This window comes from Squalius cephalus (genome assembly GCF_949319135.1).
Source record: "Squalius cephalus genome assembly, chromosome: 5".
Classification (NCBI taxonomy): domain Eukaryota; kingdom Metazoa; phylum Chordata; class Actinopteri; order Cypriniformes; family Leuciscidae; genus Squalius; species Squalius cephalus.
In genome coordinates, this window is record NC_137126.1 from 5,305,756 (window position 1) to 5,329,407 (window position 23,652).

The 23,652-nt window shown below is 45.9% G+C and overlaps 1 protein-coding gene across 1 annotated transcript; it reads left to right on the forward strand.

Moving 5' to 3' along the window:
- Nucleotides 1–6,378: 6,378 nt before the first annotated feature.
- LOC307159405 (uncharacterized protein C3orf85-like) lies at nt 6,379–23,577 on the forward strand. Its single transcript, XM_079872752.1, has 5 exons — nt 6,379–6,449; nt 20,624–20,703; nt 20,837–20,961; nt 22,460–22,545; nt 22,644–23,577. The coding sequence occupies exons 2-5, from the start codon at nt 20,658–20,660 to the stop codon at nt 22,717–22,719; spliced, it is 333 nt and encodes a 110-aa protein (XP_079728878.1). The 5' UTR covers nt 6,379–6,449; nt 20,624–20,657; the 3' UTR covers nt 22,720–23,577.
- Nucleotides 23,578–23,652: the final 75 nt, after the last annotated feature.

Consider the following 23,652-nt stretch of genomic DNA (forward strand, 5'->3'; position numbering starts at 1 on the left):
AGGCTGCGGCCTTGTCTTTCCATTCACCAAAGATCCTCTGACTCCCATTGGTTCTCTCTCATCAAGACAAAATCAGCAAAGATCAACTGGAGCCTCAACAAATTGCATCAGGACAGTTTAATTCAAATGGGCAAGACATGCAAGTATCGAACTTGGTCTCATTATTTGATACATTAAGGATCCTTACCCCTTTTTAAGAAAGGCGTGTTAGAAACTGATGGTTTGCTCAAGGCTGTTGATCTGCTGAATTTCAAACAATGCTATAACTTCTTGCTTTCCTGTATTCTGCTTCAGCTCCTTGGTAAACTGTATGCATGTACACTCACCTAAAGGATTATTAGGAACACCTGTTCAATTTCTCATTAATGCAATTATCTAATCAACCAATCACATGGCAGTTGCTTCAATGCATTTAGGGGTGTGGTCCTGGTCAAGACAATCTCCTGAACTCCAAACTGAATGTCAGAATGGGAAAGAAAGGTGATTTAAGCAATTTTGAGCGTGGCATGGTTGTTGGTACCAGACGGGCCGGTCTGAGTATTTCACAATCTGCTCAGTTACTGGGATTTTCACGCACAACCATTTCTAGGGTTTACAAAGAATGGTGTGAAAAGGGAAAAACATCCAGTATGTGTCAGTCCTGTGGGCGAAAATGCCTTGTTGATGCTAGAGGTCAGAGGAGAATGGGCCGACTGATTCAAGCTGATAGAAGAGCAACTTTGACTGAAATAACCACTCGTTACAACCGAGGTATGCAGCAAAGCATTTGTGAAGCCACAACACGCACAACCTTGAGGAGGATGGGCTACAACAGCAGAAGACCCCACCGGGTACCACTCATCTTCACTACAAATAGGAAAAAGAGGCTACAATTTGCACAAGCTCACCAAAATTGGACAGTTGAAGACTGGAAAAATGTTGCCTGGTCTGATGAGTCTCGATTTCTGTTGAGACATTCAGATGGTAGAGTCAGAATTTGGCGTAAACAGAATGAGAACATGGATCCATCATGCCTTGTTACCACTGTGCAGGCTGGTGGTGGTGGTGTAATGGTGTGGGGGATGTTTTCTTGGCACACTTTAGGCCCCTTAGTGCCAATTGGGCATCGTTTAAATGCCACGGCCTACCTGAGCATTGTTTCTGACCATGTCCATCCCTTTATGACCACCATGTACCCATCCTCTGATGGCTACTTCCAGCAGGATAATGCACCATGTCACAAAGCTCAAATCATTTCAAATTGGTTTCTTGAACATGACAATGAGTTCACTGTACTAAAATGGCCCCCACAGTCACCAGATCTCAACCCAATAGAGCATCTTTGGGATGTGGTGGAACGGGAGCTTCGTGCCCTGGATGTGCATCCCACAAATCTCCATCAACTACAAGATGCTATCCTATCAATATGGGCCAACATTTCTAAAGAATGCTTTCAGCACCTTGTTGAATCAATGCCATGTAGAATTAAGGCAGTTCTGAAGGCGAAAGGGGGTCAAACACAGTATTAGTATGGTGTTCCTAATAATCATTTAGGTGAGTGTATGTATGTGTATGTTAGAGTAGTTTAAGTGTTTAGTCTAGTTAATAAAATCTTTTTCATGTCACACGTAAAGTTGTCCGTGTCTCAAGCTCATACTGGAGCCCTAATCAAAGATTTTGACTACAGACTCTGAATAGTACTGTACAGTAAGAAACACATTTTGCCTGGGAAACGTACATTTCTTAGAATTAATAAACAATTAACAGTGTTCAGAGTATTCACGGCACGAACAGGTTAATTGATTGCAATATTCATTTTACTACATTAAGTTAATTCTATTAACTGATCCAAATATTCATAATCAATTATAACAAGTTATGATTGATTATTAATATTTATTTAGAGCTAATTTGCTACCATCTGGTTGAAGATCGGAGTAACGCCGGTATGTAGATGGGTTTGTTGAGGATCAGTGCCGATGGCTGTCGTGTCGATGAGGCCTTCACAGGGGAGTCTAATTGACACAATCTCTGCTGACACTTCAGGGATGCGTTGTGGTCGTGTCTAGGTGCAGGTCCTCCATCTGGTCTGGATACGGCCCGGATCCGGCTGACTACATCATGCGTTGTGGTCGTGTCTAGGTGCAGGTCCTCCATCTGGTCTGGATACGGCCCGGATCCGGATGACTACATCAAGCGTTGTGGTCGTGTCTAGATGCAGGTTCTCCATCTGGTCTGGATACGGCCCGGATTCGGCTGACTACATCATGTGTTGTGGTCGTGTCTAGGCGCAGGTCCACCCTCTGGTCTGGATCAGTTAAGAGAGAACTTAAACTTGCAAAGTTCGCTTACAAAGATAAAGTTGAAAACTTATTGAGTGCAGGTAATGCACGCCCTGCATGGGAAGGTGTGAAAAATATGATGGGTATGCCAACAAAGAAGAGTGTAGTCTCACTTAATGGGATAAATGACTTACAACTTTCAAATGAATTTAATGTTTTTTTTAATCGTTATGATGAGCATAATTTTAGCAAAGAGGTGTCTGTCTTTAAGGATACTGCTTGTACTCCCCCTAATGTTCACATCGATAAATGTGCTGTCATTAAAGTTTTTAGATTAGTCAAAGAGCGGAAAAGCCCTGGTCCTGATCATATTGGAGGACGACTTCTTAAAAACTGTGCTGTGCAGCTGGCGGATATCTTCACCTACATCTTTCAACTATCACTGCAGTTGCATATGGTCCCTCGTCTTTGGAAGGACTCTATAATTGTTCCAGTCCCAAAAATTAAAGCCCCAAAGCTACTGAATGACTTTCGACCTGTAGCACTCACTTCCCTGGTGATGAAATCATTTGAAAAACTGGTGAAGACTGCCATAATGGACTCCGTGCAGGACAGACTGGATCCTTTACAGTTTGCTTATAGACCAGGTCGAGGTGTGGATGATGCCACGGGAACGTTTTTAAACATCTCGAAGGGGCAGGTTCTCTGGTCCGTTTGCTTTTTGTTGATTTTTCTTCCGCATTTAACTGTATTCAGCCTCATGTTTTAGCTGATAAACTGAAACAAAACTTTAACATTGATCCAGGCTTGATCAGTTGGCTGATGGACTTTTTAACAGAGCGGCCTCAGCGAGTCAGGGTGAATGGGATCCAATCGGATGTTCTTTTGTCATCAACCGGATCTCCGCAGGGCTGTGTACTGTCGCCACTTTTATTTGTCCTGTATACTAATGACTGTCAGAGCAGCTATGCAGGTCGTCATGTTGTTAAGTTTGCAGACGACTCTGTCATCGTTTCACTTCTAAGTCAGAAAGACTGTGGGCATGGTCCTGTTTTATCAGATTTTGTTGAGTGGTGTGAAACTGCCTTTCTAAACATAAATGTAAACAAAACTAAAGAAATGTACATCAATTTTGGCAGGTCACCTGTGTCTCTTCCACCTGCTCTTATCAACAGCCAGGCTGTGGGATCAGGTAGAGAACTACAAATTTAATTCAATTCTTACTTTCTCATTTATCTGTTGGTACGGTTCCCTCTTGGAGAAGCAAAAGAACCGTCTTAATGATGTCGTTAAAGTGTGTAGTAAAATTGCTGGAATTGCCTTAAATGAACTTAGCGAGGTGTACAGGGTCAGATGTGTGAGGAAGGCTAAGGCTATCATTGCTGACCCTTCTCACCCCTTGTGCCAAGAGTTTTTACTGCTTCCTTCTGGGCGTCGTTATAATGTTCCACGGGGTAACACCAACAGGTTCAAAAAGTCCATGATCCCCAGAGCGATTAGTCTTTTAAATGAATGAGTATATTTAATGTATTATTTTATTATGTGTTCTTTGTTTTGTGTTGATGGTACGTTGTATGTGACTGCTGGCTGTAAACTAAATTGCCCCATGGGGGATAATAAAGCTAACTAACTAACTCCATATGGTCTGGATACGGCCCGGATCCGGCTGACTACATCATGCGTTGTGGTCGTGTCTAGGTGCAGGTCCTCCATCTGGTCTGGATACGGCCTGGATCCGGTTGACTACATCCGGTTGACTACAGTCGTGTCTAGGTGCAGGTCCTCCATCTGGTCTGGATACGGCCCGGATCCGGCTGACTACATCATGCGCTGTGGTCGTGTCTAGGTGCAGGTCCTCCATCTGGTCTGGATACGGCCTGGATCTGGCTGACTACATCATGCGCTGTGGTCGTGTCTAGGTGCAGGTCCTCCATCTGGTCTGGATACGGCCTGGATCTGGCTGACTACATCATGCGTTGTAGTCGTGTCTAGGCGCAGGTCCTCCATCTGGTCTGGATACGGCCTGGATCTGGCTGACTACATCATGCGTTGTAGTCGTGTCTAGGTGCAGGTCCACCCTCTGGTCTGGATACGGCCTGGATCCGGTTGACTACATCATGCGCTGTGGTCGTGTCTAGGCGCAGGTCCTCCATCTGGTCTGGATACGGCCTGGATCCGGCTGACTACATCATGCGTTGTGGTCGTGTCTAGGCGCAGGTCCTCCATCTGGTCTGGATACGGCCTAGATCCGGTTGACTACATCATGCGTTGTAGTCGTGTCTAGGTGCAGGTCCACCCTCTGGTCTGGATACGGCCTGGATCCGGTTGACTACATCATGCGTTGTGGTCGTGTCTAGGCGCAGGTCCTCCATCTTGTCTGGATACGGCCCGGATCCGGTTGACTACATCATGCGTTGTGGTCGTGTCTAGGCGCAGGTCCTCCATCTGATCTGGATACGGCCCGGATCCGGTTGACTACATCATGCGTTGTGGTCGTGTCTAGGCGCAGGTCCTCCATCTGGTCTGGATACGGGCCGGACCCGGCTGACTACATCATGCGTTGTGGTCGTGTCTAGGTGCAGGTCCTCCATCTGGTCTGGATACTGCCCGGATCCGGTTGACTACATCATGCGTTGTGGTGGTGTCTAGGCGCAGGTCCTCCATCTGATCTGGATACGGCCCGGATCCGGTTGACTATATCATGCGTTGTGGTCGTGTCTAGGCGCAGGTCCTCCATCTGGTCTGGATACGGCCTGGATCCGGTTGACTACATCATGCGTTGTGGTCGTGTCTAGGCGCAGGTCCTCCATCTGGTCTGGATACGGCCCGGATCCGGTTGACTACATCATGCGTTGTGGTGGTGTCTAGGCGCAGGTCCTCCATCTGGTCTGGATACGGCCCGGATCCGGTTGACTACATCATGCGTTGTGGTCGTGTCTAGGCGCAGGTCCTCCATCTGGTCTGGATACGGCCCGGATCCGGCTGACTACATCATGCGTTGTGGTCGTGTCTAGGTGCAGGTCCTCCATCTGGTCTGGATACGGCCTGGATCCAGTTGACTACATCATGCGTTGTGGTCGTGTCTAGGCGCAGGTCCTCCATCTGGTCTGGATACGGCCTGGATCCGGTTGACTACATCATGCGTTGTGGTCGTGTCTAGGCGCAGGTCCTCCATCTGGTCTGGATACGGCCTGGATCCGGCTGACTACATCATGCGTTTTGGTCGTGTCTAGGCGCAGGTCCTCCATCTGGTCTGGATACGGCCCGGATCCAGCTGATTACAGTAAACCTCGGAATAAGCAGAAACACTAACATTAGCGTAGATGCCATTCTTCTTATGATGTAACGAGTACATCGGGTGTTAGGCCTATAGGAAGTATTCCCGGTTCCGGCTGACCTAATTTATGCAGCCTAATAATCATTTAACTGATTTGAATAATAGGAATGTATAATTTTCTATGTGTATGCCGGGTTAAAGAGATGTTTTTAAACTGAAAGAGTGTGTCTGCTTCCCGGACAATGTTAGGAAAACTAATTTTAGTTTAGGTGCTAAATAGGAGAAGTATCTACCACCAGCAGTCGATTTTGATATTCTAGGTATTATCAACTGGCCAGAGTTTTGAGATCGCAATAGACGTGAAGGACTATAATGGCTCACTCAAGTACTGGGGAGCTAAACCATGTAGTACTTTGTAAGTAATCAACAATATTTTAAAATTTATATGATGTTTAATAGGGAGCCAATGCAGTGTTGACAGAACCGGGCTAATATGGTCATACTTCCTGGTTCTAATGCTGTTTTCCATCACAGGAATACATTAGCCTATACATTTTAAAACATTTTCAAACAGAAAATGGTTATTTTAAATGTTTCACGATATAATTGTATTTTTCATCAATTACATGCAGAATTGGCAAACACAACAAACTTCTTTCAAAAACATTTTAAAAATGTTAATTATTCCAAACTTTTTAGTAGTGTATATTTGTATTTGTGTTAAGCTGATATATTTGCTTATGTGAATGTTATTGCTGTTCTAGGTCAATATAGTTATTTGATTGGTCATGATTCCCACAGAGTTGTGTGTTCAGATCTGTTGTGAAAGAGTCTCCTGTTCCCTCTCACACCACAGCTCCAAATTCTAGCAGCTGCGTCTCGTGATCCGCGCTCTGGAGACTTCTGTACAGGTAAAACTCACAGCAATACTCTAAACTCGAGTTTCAGCAAACCTTGTGTAAAAAATGATAGCATAGGTCATTTTGAGTTGCCTTAATACAGTTTGTGAGGCACATACTGTAAGAAATCTGGGCTGCGTTTCTCAGAAGCATCGTGAGCTTGGTGCCAATGGGTCTGCAATCGACTTACTTTTGAGAGACGCAGCACAGCTAATTTTTTGACATTTTCATTTATTTAGCAGCAGAAAGCCATAAGGTTTTTTTCTTTTTTTGCATTAAGGTGCGACTTGTAATAGTTGAGGCCAAAGTTGCTTATGTTCTTGCCAGACCTTTTTTTTGTTTTTGTTTGATGTTTACTTTACATTTGATAATTACTTTGTTTGAAAGCAGTTTATTAGTATACAGCTAATAGTGTATAGAGTATAGTGTAGTGTTGAGCTAATTTAATTAGGGCTGACACTTTACAATAGGTTTTATTTGTTAACATTAGTTAACTACCGTAGTGGTCAAGATGATCTCCGGAGGTGATATTTCTTTTCAATTACCCTACAAGTGTGATTACCAAAAGGAAAATATTCCATTTAAAATTAATTTTATTTAAATATGAGAGAAGAACAAAACACTAAACTTGGTTAAGGTATTAAATGGACAAAATTATTTGGCAAAAAAAAAAGGCAAACTGCAGCTACAGGTTTAATTTTACTATACAAAAAATATGCATAGAAAAGCAAAAAGCTCACAGGAAAAAGCATAGACTCACTACATAATCAGTTATTAATATTTCTTTGGCTCTCTCTTGTTTTTGCATGTGTTCATAATTTCATCATTGTATGACTCCTTGCCATTGTGCCAAAGAATTATGTCCGCACAATCTGGCATGTTTCATTGCATTATTATAACAAATAAAACTGACTCAAAGCACAACTACGAATATGCTTACAAAATCATTTTAATAATATTTGAATAAAGAGTGAAGATGTCAATTTTCCTATAGGCCAGTCATCACTTTTGGCTACTAATGTATACTAGGTAACATGAACTAAAATACATCAAAAGCATTTATAAATCTTAGTTAATGTTAATTTCAACATTTACTAATACATTATTAAAACCCTTAATCAGTGTTTGGGGTCAAAATGACCCCAATGGACTTTTCCTTCATTTTTTAAAAGTGTTACCTTCATCGCAGGGGCATGAAACTCTGTGACTTTTCCTAAATAATCTATCTAAACATGCACAAAAAAACTGGGCTTGATTTGGTTGTTCTAAAGGTGTGTAAAAAAAAAAGTACCACTTAAGGTGTTTGGGGTCAAAATGACCCCACATTGAAAATGAATGGGAAAATGAAAAAAATGACTTTTTAAAATTTTGTTTGTCAAAAAAATAAAAGTAAATCCATTATAAATCTGAAAATTTTTACAAATAAACCAAGGTCTGGTCCTAGAGCATAAATAAAAAGTAGAACGAACTTTCTATCTCATACACACACACACACACACACGCACACAAACACACACATGTAAGTGACTGCAACAGAGAGCATTTTTACAGAAATTGGCAAATAAAATAAACAAAACTGGCATAAATCTAAAAAAAATTACATTTAAATCAAGGTCTGGTCCTAGAGCATAAACCCAAAGTGGAATGAACTTTCTATCTCATACACACACACACAAACACACACAAACACACACGTATGTCACTGCAACAGAGAGCATTTTTATAGAAATTGGCAAATAAAAATCAACTAAACTGGCATAAATCTGAAAAATGTCACATATGCAACATGGAACAAGCTTGCCGTCCCCACCCACCCACACACACACACACACACACACACACACATGTCACGGGGTGACAAATAAGCCCGGGACGATCCCCGCTAGAGAAACGTCCCTGTTGAGATTTGGGAAGTGAAACACCGTCCCAAAGCCGAGTGAGTGCCTGCCGCCATGGTAATTAGTGGCGGATTGTCCGCAGGTGTGGGTAATTTGCGCTGAGCGTTTGAATGAGGCCACGCTGACTCATGAGAGTATAAAAAGTCAGAGGAAGAGAAAGTTGGTGTTGTTCTTCTCCTGCTTGTGGTGCTTTTGTTCCCGTTTGGATGTGGCTGGCTCTTGTTAGGAAGCGTTCTCAGAAGTGTGTCGTTGAGGGCTCGTTGCGAGGAAAAAGGAATGTCGTGTGTATGAGGAATTGAAGACGGAGAGAGAGAGAAGGAAAGAGGGAAGTGCCTCGTCTGGATGAGAGAGCGAAGATAAGTAACCGATTAATTGAATCTCCTACCACACGTTTGATATTGAGATAGATGTGGGTTGAAGTGCTTGGAGTGTGCTGTCCGAATATCACTGAGTGAATTAAACTGATTCTCTACCATTCTTATCTCCTCTTCCCGTTCGGACGGTGAAGTGAATCCAGTTTATGCCTATGAAGAAGTGTTTAAAATCTCCTTCCTCTCGCCGCCGATCCTTTGCTTTAAAACCGAGACCCAGGGTGAGTGCTGGCCTTAAGTACACTAAATGAGTGGATTTGCAGTGTTTGAATTGCCGTTCCTTCTCTTCCCTCGCGTTGTATATTGGAGTGGAATTCCTGTGGGTGTGTAAAAGTCTGTTTTTAACCGCCGTGCGCTCGCCCAAGAGGCAGGCTGGTATATTGTACATCTTCAGAGCTTGGAGAGATCGAGTACGTCCAACTGAGGAAAGGTTTGGGAAGGACAGCTGGCGTGAAATCCTGTTTCCTCCACGACATACGTAAGAACATTATATTGCTGTGTGAAGTATTGACTCTGTCTGCCCTAGAGAAAGCCCAGCGCAGTCTGTGACTGTGAGTTCGCTGCAGCCCAAAGCCCACCTGTATGGCGTGAAGTTTCTGTCTTCTCCACGACACATGTGAGAACATTATATTGCTGTGTGAAGCATTGACTCTGTCTGCCCTAGAGAAAGCCCAGCCCAGTCTGTGACTGTGAGTTCGCTGCAGCCCAAAGCCCACCTGTATGGAGTGAAGTTTCTGTCTTCTCTACGACACACGTGAGAACGTTATATTGCTGTGTGAAGTGTTGACTCTGTCTGCCCTAGAGAAAGCCCAGCCCAGTCTGTGACTGTGAGTTCGCTGCAGCCCAAAGCCCACCTGTATGGCGTGAAGTTTCTGTCTTCTCCACGACACATGTGAGAACATTATATTGCTGTGTGAAGCATTGACTCTGTCTGCCCTAGAGAAAGCCCAGCCCAGTCTGTGACTGTGAGTTCGCTGTAGCCCCGAAGCCCACCTGTATGGAGCGAAGTTTCTGTCTTCTCTACGACACACGTGAGAACGTTATATTGCTGTGTGAAGCATTGACTCTGTCTGCCCTAGAGAAAGCCCAGCCCAGTCTGTGACTGTGAGTTCGCTGCAGCCCAAAGCCCACCTGTATGGCGTGAAGTTTCTGTCTTCTCCACGACACATGTGAGAACATTATATTGCTGTGTGAAGCATTGACTCTGTCTGCCCTAGAGAAAGCCCAGCCCAGTCTGTGACTGTGAGTTCGCTGCAGCCCCGAAGCCCACCTGTATGGAGCGAAGTTTCTGTCTTCTCTACGACACACGTGAGAACGTTATATTGCTGTGTGAAGCATTGACTCTGTCTGCCCTAGAGAAAGCCCAGCCCAGTCTGTGACTGTGAGTTCGCTGCAGCCCCGAAGCCCACCTGTATGGAGCGAAGTTTCTGTCTTCTCTACGACACACGTGAGAACGTTATATTGCTGTGTGAAGTATTGACTCTGTCTGCCCTAGAGAAAGCCCAGCCCAGTCTGTGACTGTGAGTTCGCTACAGCCCAAAGCCCACCTGTATGGTGTGAAGTTTCTGTCTTCTCCACGACACATGTGAGAACGTTATATTGCTGTGTGAAGTGTTGACTCTGTCTGCCCTAGAGAAAGCCCAGCTCAGTCTGTGATCGTGAGTTCGCTGCAGTCCAAAGCCCACCTGTATGGTGTGAAGTTTCTGTCTTCTCCACGACACATGTGAGAACGTTATATTGCTGTGTGAAGTGTTGACTCCGTCTGCCCTAGAGAAAGCCCAGCTCAGTCTGTGATCGTGAGTTCGCTGCAGCCCAAAGCCCACCTGTAAGAGGAAGCTGTGGTCATCCCTTCACTGGAGAACTCACCTGTCCATCACCTCCCACTGTGTACCTGATACCAGCGTGGAGAAAGGAACCCAGTTAACCTACTTACCGTAAGACACCTACCTGAATCCTATCGACTGCTGTGAACTGTCCCCTACTTCAAAGAGAAGAGGAAGCTGTGGTTACCTACTCACTGGAGAACTCACCTGTCCATCACCTCCCACGGCGTACCTGATACCAGCGTGGAGAAAGGAACCCAGTTAACCTACATATCGTAAGATACTTACTTGCATACTATTGACTGCTGTGAACTGTCTCCCACTTGAAAGGAGGAGAGGAAGCTGTGGCCATCCACTTACCGGAGAACTCACCTGTCCGTCACCTCCCATTGTGTACCTGATACCAGCTTGGAGAAAAGAACCCGGTTAACCTACTTACCGTAAGACATCTGCCTGTATCCTATCGACTGCTGTGAACTGTCCCCTACTTCAAAGAGAAGAGGAAGCTGTGTTCATCTACTCACTGGAGAACTCACCTGTCCATCACCTCCCACTGCGTACCTGATACCAGCGTGGAGAAGGAACCCAGTTAACCTACATACCGTAAGATACCTACTTGTACCCTATCAACTGCTGTGAACTGTCCCCTACTTCAAAGAGAAGAGGAAGCTGTGGTCATCCGCTCACTGGAGAACTCACTTGCTCATCACCTCCCATTGCGAACTTGATACCAGCGTGGAAGGAGCCTGGTCGATCTACTTACCGTAAGATATCTACCTGTATATTTGACTGCCGTGAACTGTTCTCTATTGAAAAGAGGAGAGGAAGCTGTGGCCATCCATTCGCCGGAGAACTCACCTGTCCATCACCTTCCATTGTGTACCTGATACCTGCTTGGAGAAAGGAACTCTGTTAACCTGCATACCGTGAGATACTTACCAGTCCGGTACTCCTTACTGGGAATCGCCGTCTGTGGGGAAGACTGTGTCCTCTTGCCGTCTTGGACTCCTCCCTGGACGAGGGAGAGAAGAAGACTTTTAGATTAGGATTACCAATTGTTTTATTCTTAATAAAATTTGTTACTCTTTATTCCTTGACTCTGGTCTCGTCTCTGGCACGCTCCTCAAAGTGTTCTGGGTCTAGGGGTGGGCATAGTCTGGTTCGGCCCATCCCGACCTGTGACAGAAAATTGGCGTAGTCGGCAGGGTTACACTTTGAGTTGAGCGACCAGAGTTGGGGATGGCAGAGGGGGAAGAACCGGGGGCTCGGCCACCTGTTATGCCGATTTTCATGGGTGCCCCATGGGCCCCGAGGTATGGAGGCCTGGGGTCTGAAGTGAGTCTGTCGGAGTGGAGAACCCAGGTCGAGTACTTGGCAGGACTCCAGGGTCTGAACGCCACACAGAGGGTCCAGTTTGTGTTGAATTCCCTGGAAGGGGATGCAAGAAGGGAAGTCCAAGCAGCACCAGAAGCTAATCGAGCGACAACCCAGGCGATTTTCGACTTTCTCACAGGGCAATATGGGGATACCACCCCGGTAGCAGTACTGAGGGCGAAGTTCTTTAATTCTCGGCAAGGCCCTCGACAATCCGTTCGGGCATTCACCTTACAACTGCGGGAGCAGTATTCTAGGCTGACGGGGAGACAGGATCATGGCCTGGGGGGCGAAGAGGTCCTGTTGCGAGACCAATTTGTGCTGGGGCTACGGGAGGGCCCAGTTCGGCAGAGTTTGCGGGTACAACTGAGGAGAGAGCCGAATTTGACTTTCGAAGAGCTCCGACGGGAAGCTTTGGCCCTGGAGCATGACCAGGCGGAGCATGCGGGTGTCCCCAGCTGCCTGGCTACGAACGTTGTTGAACCTCCTCCGGCCCCGGCGGCGCCCGATTGGAAGCAGGCCCTCCGGGAAGAATTAAAGAGGGATGTCCGTGAGCAAATGTCTGAGTTATCCAAGTCTGTGAGGGAAGAACTACGTCGAGAACGGCCCCAGTACCCTCCTCACTCTCGAGAGCGGGCCTACTCCGATGGGGGTCGCCCGTTTGAACATCGTCCTCCCCGGTCAGTGGGCTCTCGATTTCAGTGGGATGCACATGGGCGTCCCATCTGTAACGGCTGTGGAGAGCCGGGGCACTATGCTCGCCAGTGTTCCGCTCGACGGGCATCACAAGGGGGTTTTTAGAGTCTCCGGCCACTGTGGGTCAAGTGGTCGGGACCCCCTTGTCAGACCCCCCTCCTTCGATATCTTCTCAGAGCTGCCTGGTAGGCCGTTGTCCGGTGGTTATGGTCCAGGTAAATGGCCAGAAAATCCGGTGTCTCTTGGATACGGGTTCCCAAGTGACCCTGTTTTCAGAAAGTTTGGCCCAAGAGCTGTTTGGTTCCGGAAGCCAACTCCCTGCAGAGGCCCCCTGGCTGACGCTCCGTGGGGCAAACGGGCTGGACATCCCGTATGTGGGATACTTGGTGACCGATTTACAGATCCATGGAATTCTAGTACCTCAGAAGGGGGTAGTGGTCGTCCGAGACCCATGTCTGGGGTCCCATCGTGCACTGATCGGAATGAATGTCATCTCGGACTGTTGGGAGGAACTGTTTCGAAGTGCGCCGGCACGAGCGGCCGCAACACCTGCCGGCCAAGAGTGGGACCGCGTCAGGGCCGATTGCCGCCGGATTTGTCTGGCCGAACAACAGCATGACCGAGAGAGTGTGGGAAGGATGGTTTGTCGCTATGCCCTGTCTATTCCAGCTCGAAGCGAGGCTGTGGTCCGAGTTAGGCTTCCCCCTAGACGTTACCGTCCACACGAATGGGTCCTGGTGGAACCCCATGACGAGGGTCCTAAGGTGGAAGTAGCTCGAGGGCTAACCATCGTCCGAGGGGGCAGGATCCCCGTCCGAGTTCGAAACACAAACCCCTTCCCGGTGCTTCTATACCGCCACCAGTGTTTGGCCCGAGTGACATCCGTGAAGCCACAGCAGGTTCACGAGCAGGGGGAAGTGAGTTTTGAGCGGGTGAGTCCAACGGTGGTTGAAGTGGCCCTAGCCCGAGTCGGTTCGGGAGTGGAGGAGAGCGGGAGAGGATTGCCGGCCCATTTGCAGGGAGAGTCTTTACGGGGCGAAGAGTTGAGGGAAGAACAAACGAGACAACTCCAAGAGTTCTTGAAGGATTGGCAGCACTTGTTCGCCACCCACGAGGAGGACTATGGCCGCACAGATGCGGTAAAACATCAAATTCCGACCGGAGACGCGGCGCCGAGCCGAGAACGTTATCGACCTGTACCCCCGACCTTGTACCCGGAGGTTCGTACCTTGTTGCGGGGAATGCTTGCTAGAGGGATTATTCGTGAGAGCAGCAGCCCTTGGGCCGCACCTATAGTATTGGTCCGCAAGAAAACGGGCTCCTGGAGGTTCTGTGTGGACTACAGGAGGTTAAACCAGGTAACTAAAAGAGATGCTTTCCCACTACCACGAGTCGAAGATTCCCTCACGAGCCTCACTCAAGCTGCCTGGTATTCCACCCTCGATCTAGCCAGCGGCTACTGGCAGGTGCAAATGGACGAGCATGACCGAGAGAAGACGGCATTCACTACCCCCTTCGGCCTCTATGAATGGGACCGGATGCCGTTCGGGCTTTGCAACGCTCCAGCCACATTCCAACGGCTGATGCAGCGTTGTCTGGGCAGTCAGTTGATGGACACCACTCTCGTCTACTTGGATGATGTTATCGTTTATTCTCCTGATTTTAAGTCTCACTTGGAACATCTGGGGCAAGTTTTCCGCTCCCTTGAGCGTTACGGGTTGAAGCTACAGCCCGATAAGTGTCAGCTCCTCCGTAAGGAGGTTAAGTTCTTGGGACATGTGGTCAGTGCGGCGGGGATCTCGGTTGACCCAGAGAAGGTGGTGGCAGTGCAAGAGTGGGCATCACCCCAGACGGTGCGTCAAGTGCGGTCATTCCTGGGCTTTGTGGGTTACTACCGGCGATTTATACAAGACTTCTCCAAGATTGCTAAACCGATTAACCAACTGCTTGGAGGTACCGGGCGAACCCGGGGTCGAGGATCCCCGACGATCCAATGGGACCCAGCTTGTGAAGCTGCCTTTCAAAGGCTTAAACAAGAGCTGTTGCAGGCCCCGATCCTAGCCTATGCCGACTTCACACAACCATTTATTTTATACACCGACGCCAGCCAGCTTGGTTTGGGTGCAGTACTGGCACAGAAACAGCAAGGAGCGGAAAGAGTAATTGCTTACGCCAGCCGAAGCTTACACCCCGCCGAAAAGAACGACTCAAATTATAGTTCCTTCAAACTCGAGCTGTTAGCCATGAAATGGGCATTAAGCGAAAAGTTCAAAGACTATCTTTGGGGAGCCAAGGTACAGGTTGTCACAGACAATAACCCGCTGGTACATCTACAAACGGCCAAGCTGGGGGCGGTAGAGCAACGCTGGGTGGCACAACTGGCCAATTTTGACTACCAGATCCAGTATCGACCAGGAAAGGAACACACCAATGCTGACGTATTATCTAGGTTACCGGGTGAAGGGTCGGCAGGCCATCTACAGGCCCCCGGAGCGGGGTCCGATGAGGGATTGATGGTGGGGGTCATTGAAGCACCGGGACAAGGGTCTGAAGACCCCCCTCCATGTTGGGGGTGGGATCCATCACGCTGGAGGTCGTGGCAGGGCGAAGATGGGGATGTGCTGAAGGTACGGACGTGGGTAGAACAGGAGATCTGGCCCGAGGGGGCGGAACGTCGAGCTGAGACTCGAGTTGTGCGAGGCTTGCTGGGACAGAGGGCGAGGCTGTGCCTAAAGGAAGGGGTGCTTTGTAGGGCACTGCAGGAGCCCGGCCGAGAAGAGGAGGTCCGTCAGATCGTGGTCCCTGAAGGACGTTGGCAAGCTCTGTTGGAGGCCTATCATGGCCGGATGGGACATCAGGGGCAAGAGAGGACGTTGGCCTTGTTGAGACGACATTTCTACTGGCCCGGGATGGAGGGTACTACCAGGGCTTACCTCCAGAGGTGTCCACGCTGCATCTTGTTTAAATCTAGGAAGGAGGCCCGGGCACCGTTGGTCCCGATCCAGGCCAAGGCACCTCTGCACATAGTGGCCATGGACTTCCTCACTCTGGGGCGACCGGTGGATCAGGTCCAGAATATTCTTGTCATCACTGATCTGTTTACTAAATACGCCTGGGCCGTCCCTACTGTGGACCAAACTGCTCTTACTACCGCCAATGCCCTCTGGAGATATGTAATTCAGCCGTTTGGTTGTCCGGAAATCCTCCATTCTGATCAGGGGGCTAATTTTGAGTCCAAGGTAATCCGCGAACTGTGCCTCCTGTACGGATGTAAGAAGACCCACACGACCCCTTATCACCCTCAAGGGAACGGGGGGTGTGAGAGGTTCAATCAGACCTTATTGGGCTTATTGGGTACCTTGGAGGAGGAACAGCAGGGCCACTGGGCTGACAGGCTTCCAGCGATGATACAGGCGTATAATAATAGCATACACAGTACTACTGGTTACGCCCCTACTTACCTAATGTTCGGCAGGCATGTGAGACTCCCAATGGATATGCTTATGGGGACCACCGGGGAAGAAGAGGGAGGAAGTCTATCCGCTTGGGTGATAAATCACCATCAACGCCTGCAGTCGGCATACGAGCAAGTCGCTGGCCGGATAAACCAAACGGCGTTGAAGAATAAGAGGTTGTATGACCGTACGGCTCGAGAGGCCCCGTTATTGCCCGGTGAGAGGGTGTTGGTGCGAGATAATCGCCGGCAAAGAAAAGGGAAGTTGAGCGATCGATGGGAGGCTCAGCCGTACGTCGTTCAGCGACAACCCCATCCAGACCAACCGGTATACGCACTACGGCCAGAAGGAAGGGCAGGCCCTGAACGGGTGTTACACCGCAATTTGATTCGCCCTTGCCCGTATTTCCCAAAGCCAGTGGTAAGAGACCCGCCGGCCGACACGTCATGGGCACCCCCGCTGGTAGGGTGGGCAGTAATCCCAAGAGGTTTAGGCCTGGGACCACGGCCGGAAGCACCTGTCTCCTCTCCCCGACGGTCTCAACGAGGGAATCGGGGTCAGCCACCAGCCAGGTATGGGGACTGGGTGTCAGGAGACCGTTCTCGGGACTAGAACGGTTTGGCGGGGGGGTATGTCACGGGGTGACAAATAAGCCCGGGACGATCCCCGCTAGAGAAACGTCCCTGTTGAGATTTGGGAAGTGAAACACCGTCCCAAAGCCGAGTGAGTGCCTGCCGCCATGGTAATTAGTGGCGGATTGTCCGCAGGTGTGGGTAATTTGCGCTGAGCGTTTGAATGAGGCCACGCTGACTCATGAGAGTATAAAAAGTCAGAGGAAGAGAAAGTTGGTGTTGTTCTTCTCCTGCTTGTGGTGCTTTTGTTCCCGTTTGGATGTGGCTGGCTCTTGTTAGGAAGCGTTCTCAGAAGTGTGTCGTTGAGGGCTCGTTGCGAGGAAAAAGGAATGTCGTGTGTATGAGGAATTGAAGACGGAGAGAGAGAGAAGGAAAGAGGGAAGTGCCTCGTCTGGATGAGAGAGCGAAGATAAGTAACCGATTAATTGAATCTCCTACCACACGTTTGATATTGAGATAGATGTGGGTTGAAGTGCTTGGAGTGTGCTGTCCGAATATCACTGAGTGAATTAAACTGATTCTCTACCATTCTTATCTCCTCTTCCCGTTCGGACGGTGAAGTGAATCCAGTTTATGCCTATGAAGAAGTGTTTAAAATCTCCTTCCTCTCGCCGCCGATCCTTTGCTTTAAAACCGAGACCCAGGGTGAGTGCTGGCCTTAAGTACACTAAATGAGTGGATTTGCAGTGTTTGAATTGCCGTTCCTTCTCTTCCCTCGCGTTGTATATTGGAGTGGAATTCCTGTGGGTGTGTAAAAGTCTGTTTTTAACCGCCGTGCGCTCGCCCAAGAGGCAGGCTGGTATATTGTACATCTTCAGAGCTTGGAGAGATCGAGTACGTCCAACTGAGGAAAGGTTTGGGAAGGACAGCTGGCGTGAAATCCTGTTTCCTCCACGACATACGTAAGAACATTATATTGCTGTGTGAAGTATTGACTCTGTCTGCCCTAGAGAAAGCCCAGCGCAGTCTGTGACTGTGAGTTCGCTGCAGCCCAAAGCCCACCTGTATGGAGCGAAGTTTCTGTCTTCTCTACGACACACGTGAGAACGTTATATTGCTGTGTGAAGCATTGACTCTGTCTGCCCTAGAGAAAGCCCAGCCCAGTCTGTGACTGTGAGTTCGCTGCAGCCCAAAGCCCACCTGTATGGCGTGAAGTTTCTGTCTTCTCCACGACACATGTGAGAACGTTATATTGCTGTGTGAAGCATTGACTCTGTCTGCCCTAGAGAAAGCCCAGCCCAGTCTGTGACTGTGAGTTCGCTGCAGCCCCGAAGCCCACCTGTATGGAGCGAAGTTTCTGTCTTCTCTACGACACACGTGAGAACGTTATATTGCTGTGTGAAGCATTGACTCTGTCTGCCCTAGAGAAAGCCCAGCCCAGTCTGTGACTGTGAGTTCGCTGCAGCCCCGAAGCCCACCTGTATGGAGCGAAGTTTCTGTCTTCTCTACGACACACGTGAGAACGTTATATTGCTGTGTGAAGTATTGACTCTGTCTGCCCTAGAGAAAGCCCAGCCCAGTCTGTGACTGTGAGTTCGCTACAGCCCAAAGCCCACCTGTATGGTGTGAAGTTTCTGTCTTCTCCACGACACATGTGAGAACGTTATATTGCTGTGTGAAGTGTTGACTCTGTCTGCCCTAGAGAAAGCCCAGCTCAGTCTGTGATCGTGAGTTCGCTGCAGTCCAAAGCCCACCTGTATGGTGTGAAGTTTCTGTCTTCTCCACGACACATGTGAGAACGTTATATTGCTGTGTGAAGTGTTGACTCTGTCTGCCCTAGAGAAAGCCCAGCTCAGTCTGTGATCGTGAGTTCGCTGCAGCCCAAAGCCCACCTGTAAGAGGAAGCTGTGGTCATCCCTTCACTGGAGAACTCACCTGTCCATCACCTCCCACTGTGTACCTGATACCAGCGTGGAGAAAGGAACCCAGTTAACCTACTTACCGTAAGACACCTACCTGAATCCTATCGACTGCTGTGAACTGTCCCCTACTTCAAAGAGAAGAGGAAGCTGTGGTTACCTACTCACTGGAGAACTCACCTGTCCATCACCTCCCACGGCGTACCTGATACCAGCGTGGAGAAAGGAACCCAGTTAACCTACATATCGTAAGATACTTACTTGCATACTATTGACTGCTGTGAACTGTCTCCCACTTGAAAGGAGGAGAGGAAGCTGTGGCCATCCACTTACCGGAGAACTCACCTGTCCGTCACCTCCCATTGTGTACCTGATACCAGCTTGGAGAAAAGAACCCGGTTAACCTACTTACCGTAAGACATCTGCCTGTATCCTATCGACTGCTGTGAACTGTCCCCTACTTCAAAGAGAAGAGGAAGCTGTGTTCATCTACTCACTGGAGAACTCACCTGTCCATCACCTCCCACTGCGTACCTGATACCAGCGTGGAGAAGGAACCCAGTTAACCTACATACCGTAAGATACCTACTTGTACCCTATCAACTGCTGTGAACTGTCCCCTACTTCAAAGAGAAGAGGAAGCTGTGGTCATCCGCTCACTGGAGAACTCACTTGCTCATCACCTCCCATTGCGAACTTGATACCAGCGTGGAAGGAGCCTGGTCGATCTACTTACCGTAAGATATCTACCTGTATATTTGACTGCCGTGAACTGTTCTCTATTGAAAAGAGGAGAGGAAGCTGTGGCCATCCATTCGCCGGAGAACTCACCTGTCCATCACCTTCCATTGTGTACCTGATACCTGCTTGGAGAAAGGAACTCTGTTAACCTGCATACCGTGAGATACTTACCAGTCCGGTACTCCTTACTGGGAATCGCCGTCTGTGGGGAAGACTGTGTCCTCTTGCCGTCTTGGACTCCTCCCTGGACGAGGGAGAGAAGAAGACTTTTAGATTAGGATTACCAATTGTTTTATTCTTAATAAAATTTGTTACTCTTTATTCCTTGACTCTGGTCTCGTCTCTGGCACGCTCCTCAAAGTGTTCTGGGTCTAGGGGTGGGCATAGTCTGGTTCGGCCCATCCCGACCTGTGACACACACACATACACATACACATACACATACACACACTACAGTCATGTCATAGTGGTGACTTGTAAATGTATGTATAATAATTTGCAAAAGCAAGATAATTCAAAATATATCAGAAAACAACAACAAATTATAACTCTGACAAAACTACATATTTTTTATGTATTTCAAAATGTTTAAATAAATATTCACAAAATATATATCATAAAGTTGTGAGGAGAAGTTTAAGCATCAAGAAAAATGAAGTGAAAATGAATGAGTCTCTATGGCCCTCTATTGGATATATGTGGTCATTGCAATTTCTTTCTTTAATTATAATTTCTAAAGTTTTTCCACAAACCAGCAGATGTCAGTATTCTATCCCTAACACATAGAGCAATGTCCAAAAACTATTTAGATTTAATTAAGATCATCATTTAAGTGATTTTTTCTTTAAAATATCTTTTTTCATGAGCCAATGTATGGCCTAGTTATGTAATTGTGCAGTAAATAGTTAAAAAACTTCAAAATTTCCACAAAAACACAGCATAAATGTATAGTTGAGAAGTAAATAAAAAAAATGATATATAGTTTTCCATATAAAAATTTATATTTCCTTATGTAATCGCTCTTTAAAAGTTTGGGGTCATTTTGACCCCAAACACCTTAAGTGTTATCCTTTTTTAACAGTGATTAAGGGTTAAAATCAAAAAGTTGCATATGTTAATACTATTTAATGTTTCTGGGCTAATATGAACCAACAATGAACAGTTACATTTATTAACAAATGGTAATAAATAGTAAATACTGTAACAAATGCAATACTCATTGTTAGTTAATGCATTAATGTAACTTTATTGTAAATGTTACCAAATTAGGCTTATGTTTTTTTTTCTCATTCAGAGTATATATTTATTATATTTTATATTTATATTTTTTTATTTAGAGAGCACAGATACATTTTCCCTGCTTGTGCACAGATGAAAAGCATGAAGCATATAGTGATTCTGATGACTCTCATAAGTGGTGAGTTAATCAATGCACTTTAATTGTGGCTGCATGTGTATAGCAAAAAACTATTCATGAATTGTGTGCATGTAAATAGGAACTGTATTTGACTCGTAAAGTCAACAAATGACTAATGGAGTTTTACACACAGGTGTGTTCACCGCTCCATTTGTGAAGGGGGAGCAGGCCACGAAATTTTTACGTGTAAAGAGACAGTCTGACTACTGGGATCCCAGTTATTCTCAGAACCAATGGGGTTACACCATACAAGAGCAGGTGAACACTATAGCGATCTATCCACAGCCTCACATTTGATTTGTTTAGTGAAAGCTGCAGACATTGTTCAGCTGATTATATTGTTTGTATGTAGAAGTGAAATTGAACCAAATCACTTGCTTCGTATTTGGAACCTCTAAGCTATAGCACCATTTACCTGCAAAACAGTTCTACATGTTCTATTTTGAGGTTATAAACCTTTTTGTTTTATATTTATCCTGGATGTTTGAATTAAGAATCTCTTTATACAGTCATTATTTAGTTAAATAAGGTGCAGTAAGCGATTTCTGAGAAACACTGTTGATTTTTGAACCCAAACAAACACACCCCTCCCTTCATTGCTGAGCCTCGAAACTGCATTAAAGCTACACTGTGTAGGATTTTCTCCCATCTAGCGGTGAAATTGTTTATGACTACCAACTGAATATTACTTTCTAGCCCCTCCCATTCCGAGGGCGTTTTAACTCCTACGGTGGCCGTATTATTTCAAATCTGCCGGCAGTCGCGAGTAATCTCCCCCTCGCATTCGTCACGGTGCCACTGAGTGTAAAACGCGAAAGGCGAAGCTTGAATTTCCAGGTATGTCCCTCTTTGTCTAATGTATTTTCAAGATGGAGGCGCAACATGGCTGCCGCCATTCGAGCGACTCGCTCGTATGTATTATAAATGGCAGATTCTACGCTTACGAGAATACTTGATTAGTTGGTAGAAGTAATTACACATTAATGAGCACAAATATTTTTGAAAGAACAAAGTGTTTTTTTCTAAGAATCAACTTAAAAAATTACACAGTGTAGCTTTAACATGCAATGCAAGAGTGGATGTCTGAAATCGCATACTTCCCTATATAGTAGGCGAAAAACAGTATGTGACAAAGGAAGTATGTCACAGTCCTCATAAAAGAGTAGGGAAAAAGTACCTGGATGACCTTGTACTTCCGACGAGAATTTGAATGTGCATGTGATGGACACTTTACTATCCCATGAGGCCACGGGAGAGGATTTATGAATGGCAGTGAGGCGACGCAACTGACGCTGGTAGGTCACATTATAATGACAACATGGCGAATGTAGTAAGTTCAGATTGCATTCATACTACACACATTCATACTTAAAGAACATACTTTTTTAGCGGCCGTGAAGTAATTGCTTATTCAAAATAAGAGAGTATGCGATTTCGGACGCACCCTTGTCTCTTTATCAGTCTTGCTCACTCTCTCTCCTCCCCTATCATGATTGGACACGCCCCCTACTTCTGATTGGCTACAAGTGTGTTGTGCTGCTCGGTCCAAACCACTTTCTAAAGCAAAAATCGCTCACTGCACCTTTAAGACATCAGCAGTCATAAAGGTAGCCTGCATTTAAAATGGCATAAGGAAAGTGATTAAAACAAATTAAAGTATGCTGCAATAGATTGAATAGAATGAATAAAACATTTCTAATGAAATTAAGTAATTAGTGATATTATTTCTGGAACATGATGTCTATGTTGAATGCAGGCAAATGAGTACTGGACTGATTTGAGAGCAAATGCTCAATACTATATGGACATGGGAAACCTGGTATTTGACCGTTCTCTGGCTGAGTGAGTATCCCAAGTACTCTAAATTATAAGACTGTGAAAACAAAAGTACAATGCAATAAAACAACAAAGAAATGAAAGTCCTTTTTTTCTCTCCATAGTGAGAACAATAGGCTCTACATGGATATGCTGAGGAATGTAAGAGCACAGCTGGATGCACACACGGGCCAACAGTGATTGATATGGACAAACCCATTGACTGATTAAGTCAATGGAGAGTGCTGAGGCTGCTTTGCTGATCTAAGGGATGTGGGCAGGACAGCAGCCAATATTTGTTGCATAGAGTTCTCTCAGAGATTACAATTAATTAGTTTGCAGGAAGGCTTTTTATACCGTATGCAGAATGGAGGACTAGGAGAGCCACTTTAAAATAAAATAAAAAGAAATACATTATTGGTTTATTAAGTAATTATTAAATATTTTTGAGATTAAGAAAAGTCATTGGAAAACACATTTAAAAAAAAGTAGTTTTAATGCAAAAAGTTGAATAAAAATGATTTAGCAATTCATTATTTTATTAACTTTTTTCTCGTAAATAAATAAATCAAGTTTTTTTTCTTCAATTTGAACATTTATTTATTTACATTTTTTTAATTGGTCGTTGATTTCTTCATTTTTAAGTAAATTGTGGCACCTTCTGTATAGCTAACGTGGTGTGACATGCTATACTACATTTAAAACTGTTTAATTTATTTATTTTTTATTCTGGTAGGCTATAATTATTAAATTACGCAGTTCTTCAGACATCACGAAATATATTTAGCCTACTTAACTCTATTGGACTATTGGAGCACTGACAGATAACCGCAAAATGAAATAAATAAAAAATCTAAATGTAATTAAAAAAAATATATCAATGGAGACCATGTCAACAACTAAAAAAGCCTATACTTTCCCTTTTTACATAGGCTAATAATAGCATACCTATGTTTTAATGCAAAATCATGATGTATTATTATTTGCCAACTTTATATTTATATATTCAGTTGAATGTAAAGACAGAGTGCTTTTGCAGTTACTAGCAATAAATTGTGCATTTTACACCTTTGTTGTATTCACTGAAAATTGCTTTAGAAATATTACCAATGTTCAGCATTTCAGAAGAGTAAA

Excerpts from the sequence above, each read along its gene's own strand:
- LOC307159405 (XM_079872752.1), top strand. The coding sequence starts at position 20,658 with ATGAAAAGCATGAAGCATATAGTGATTCTGATGACTCTCATAAGTG. Across the intron at positions 20,704-20,836 it reads TCTGATGACTCTCATAAGTG|GTGTGTTCACCGCTCCATTT; the intron begins GTGAGTTAATCA and ends TTTTACACACAG. Across the intron at positions 22,546-22,643 it reads TTTGACCGTTCTCTGGCTGA|TGAGAACAATAGGCTCTACA; the intron begins GTGAGTATCCCA and ends TTCTCTCCATAG.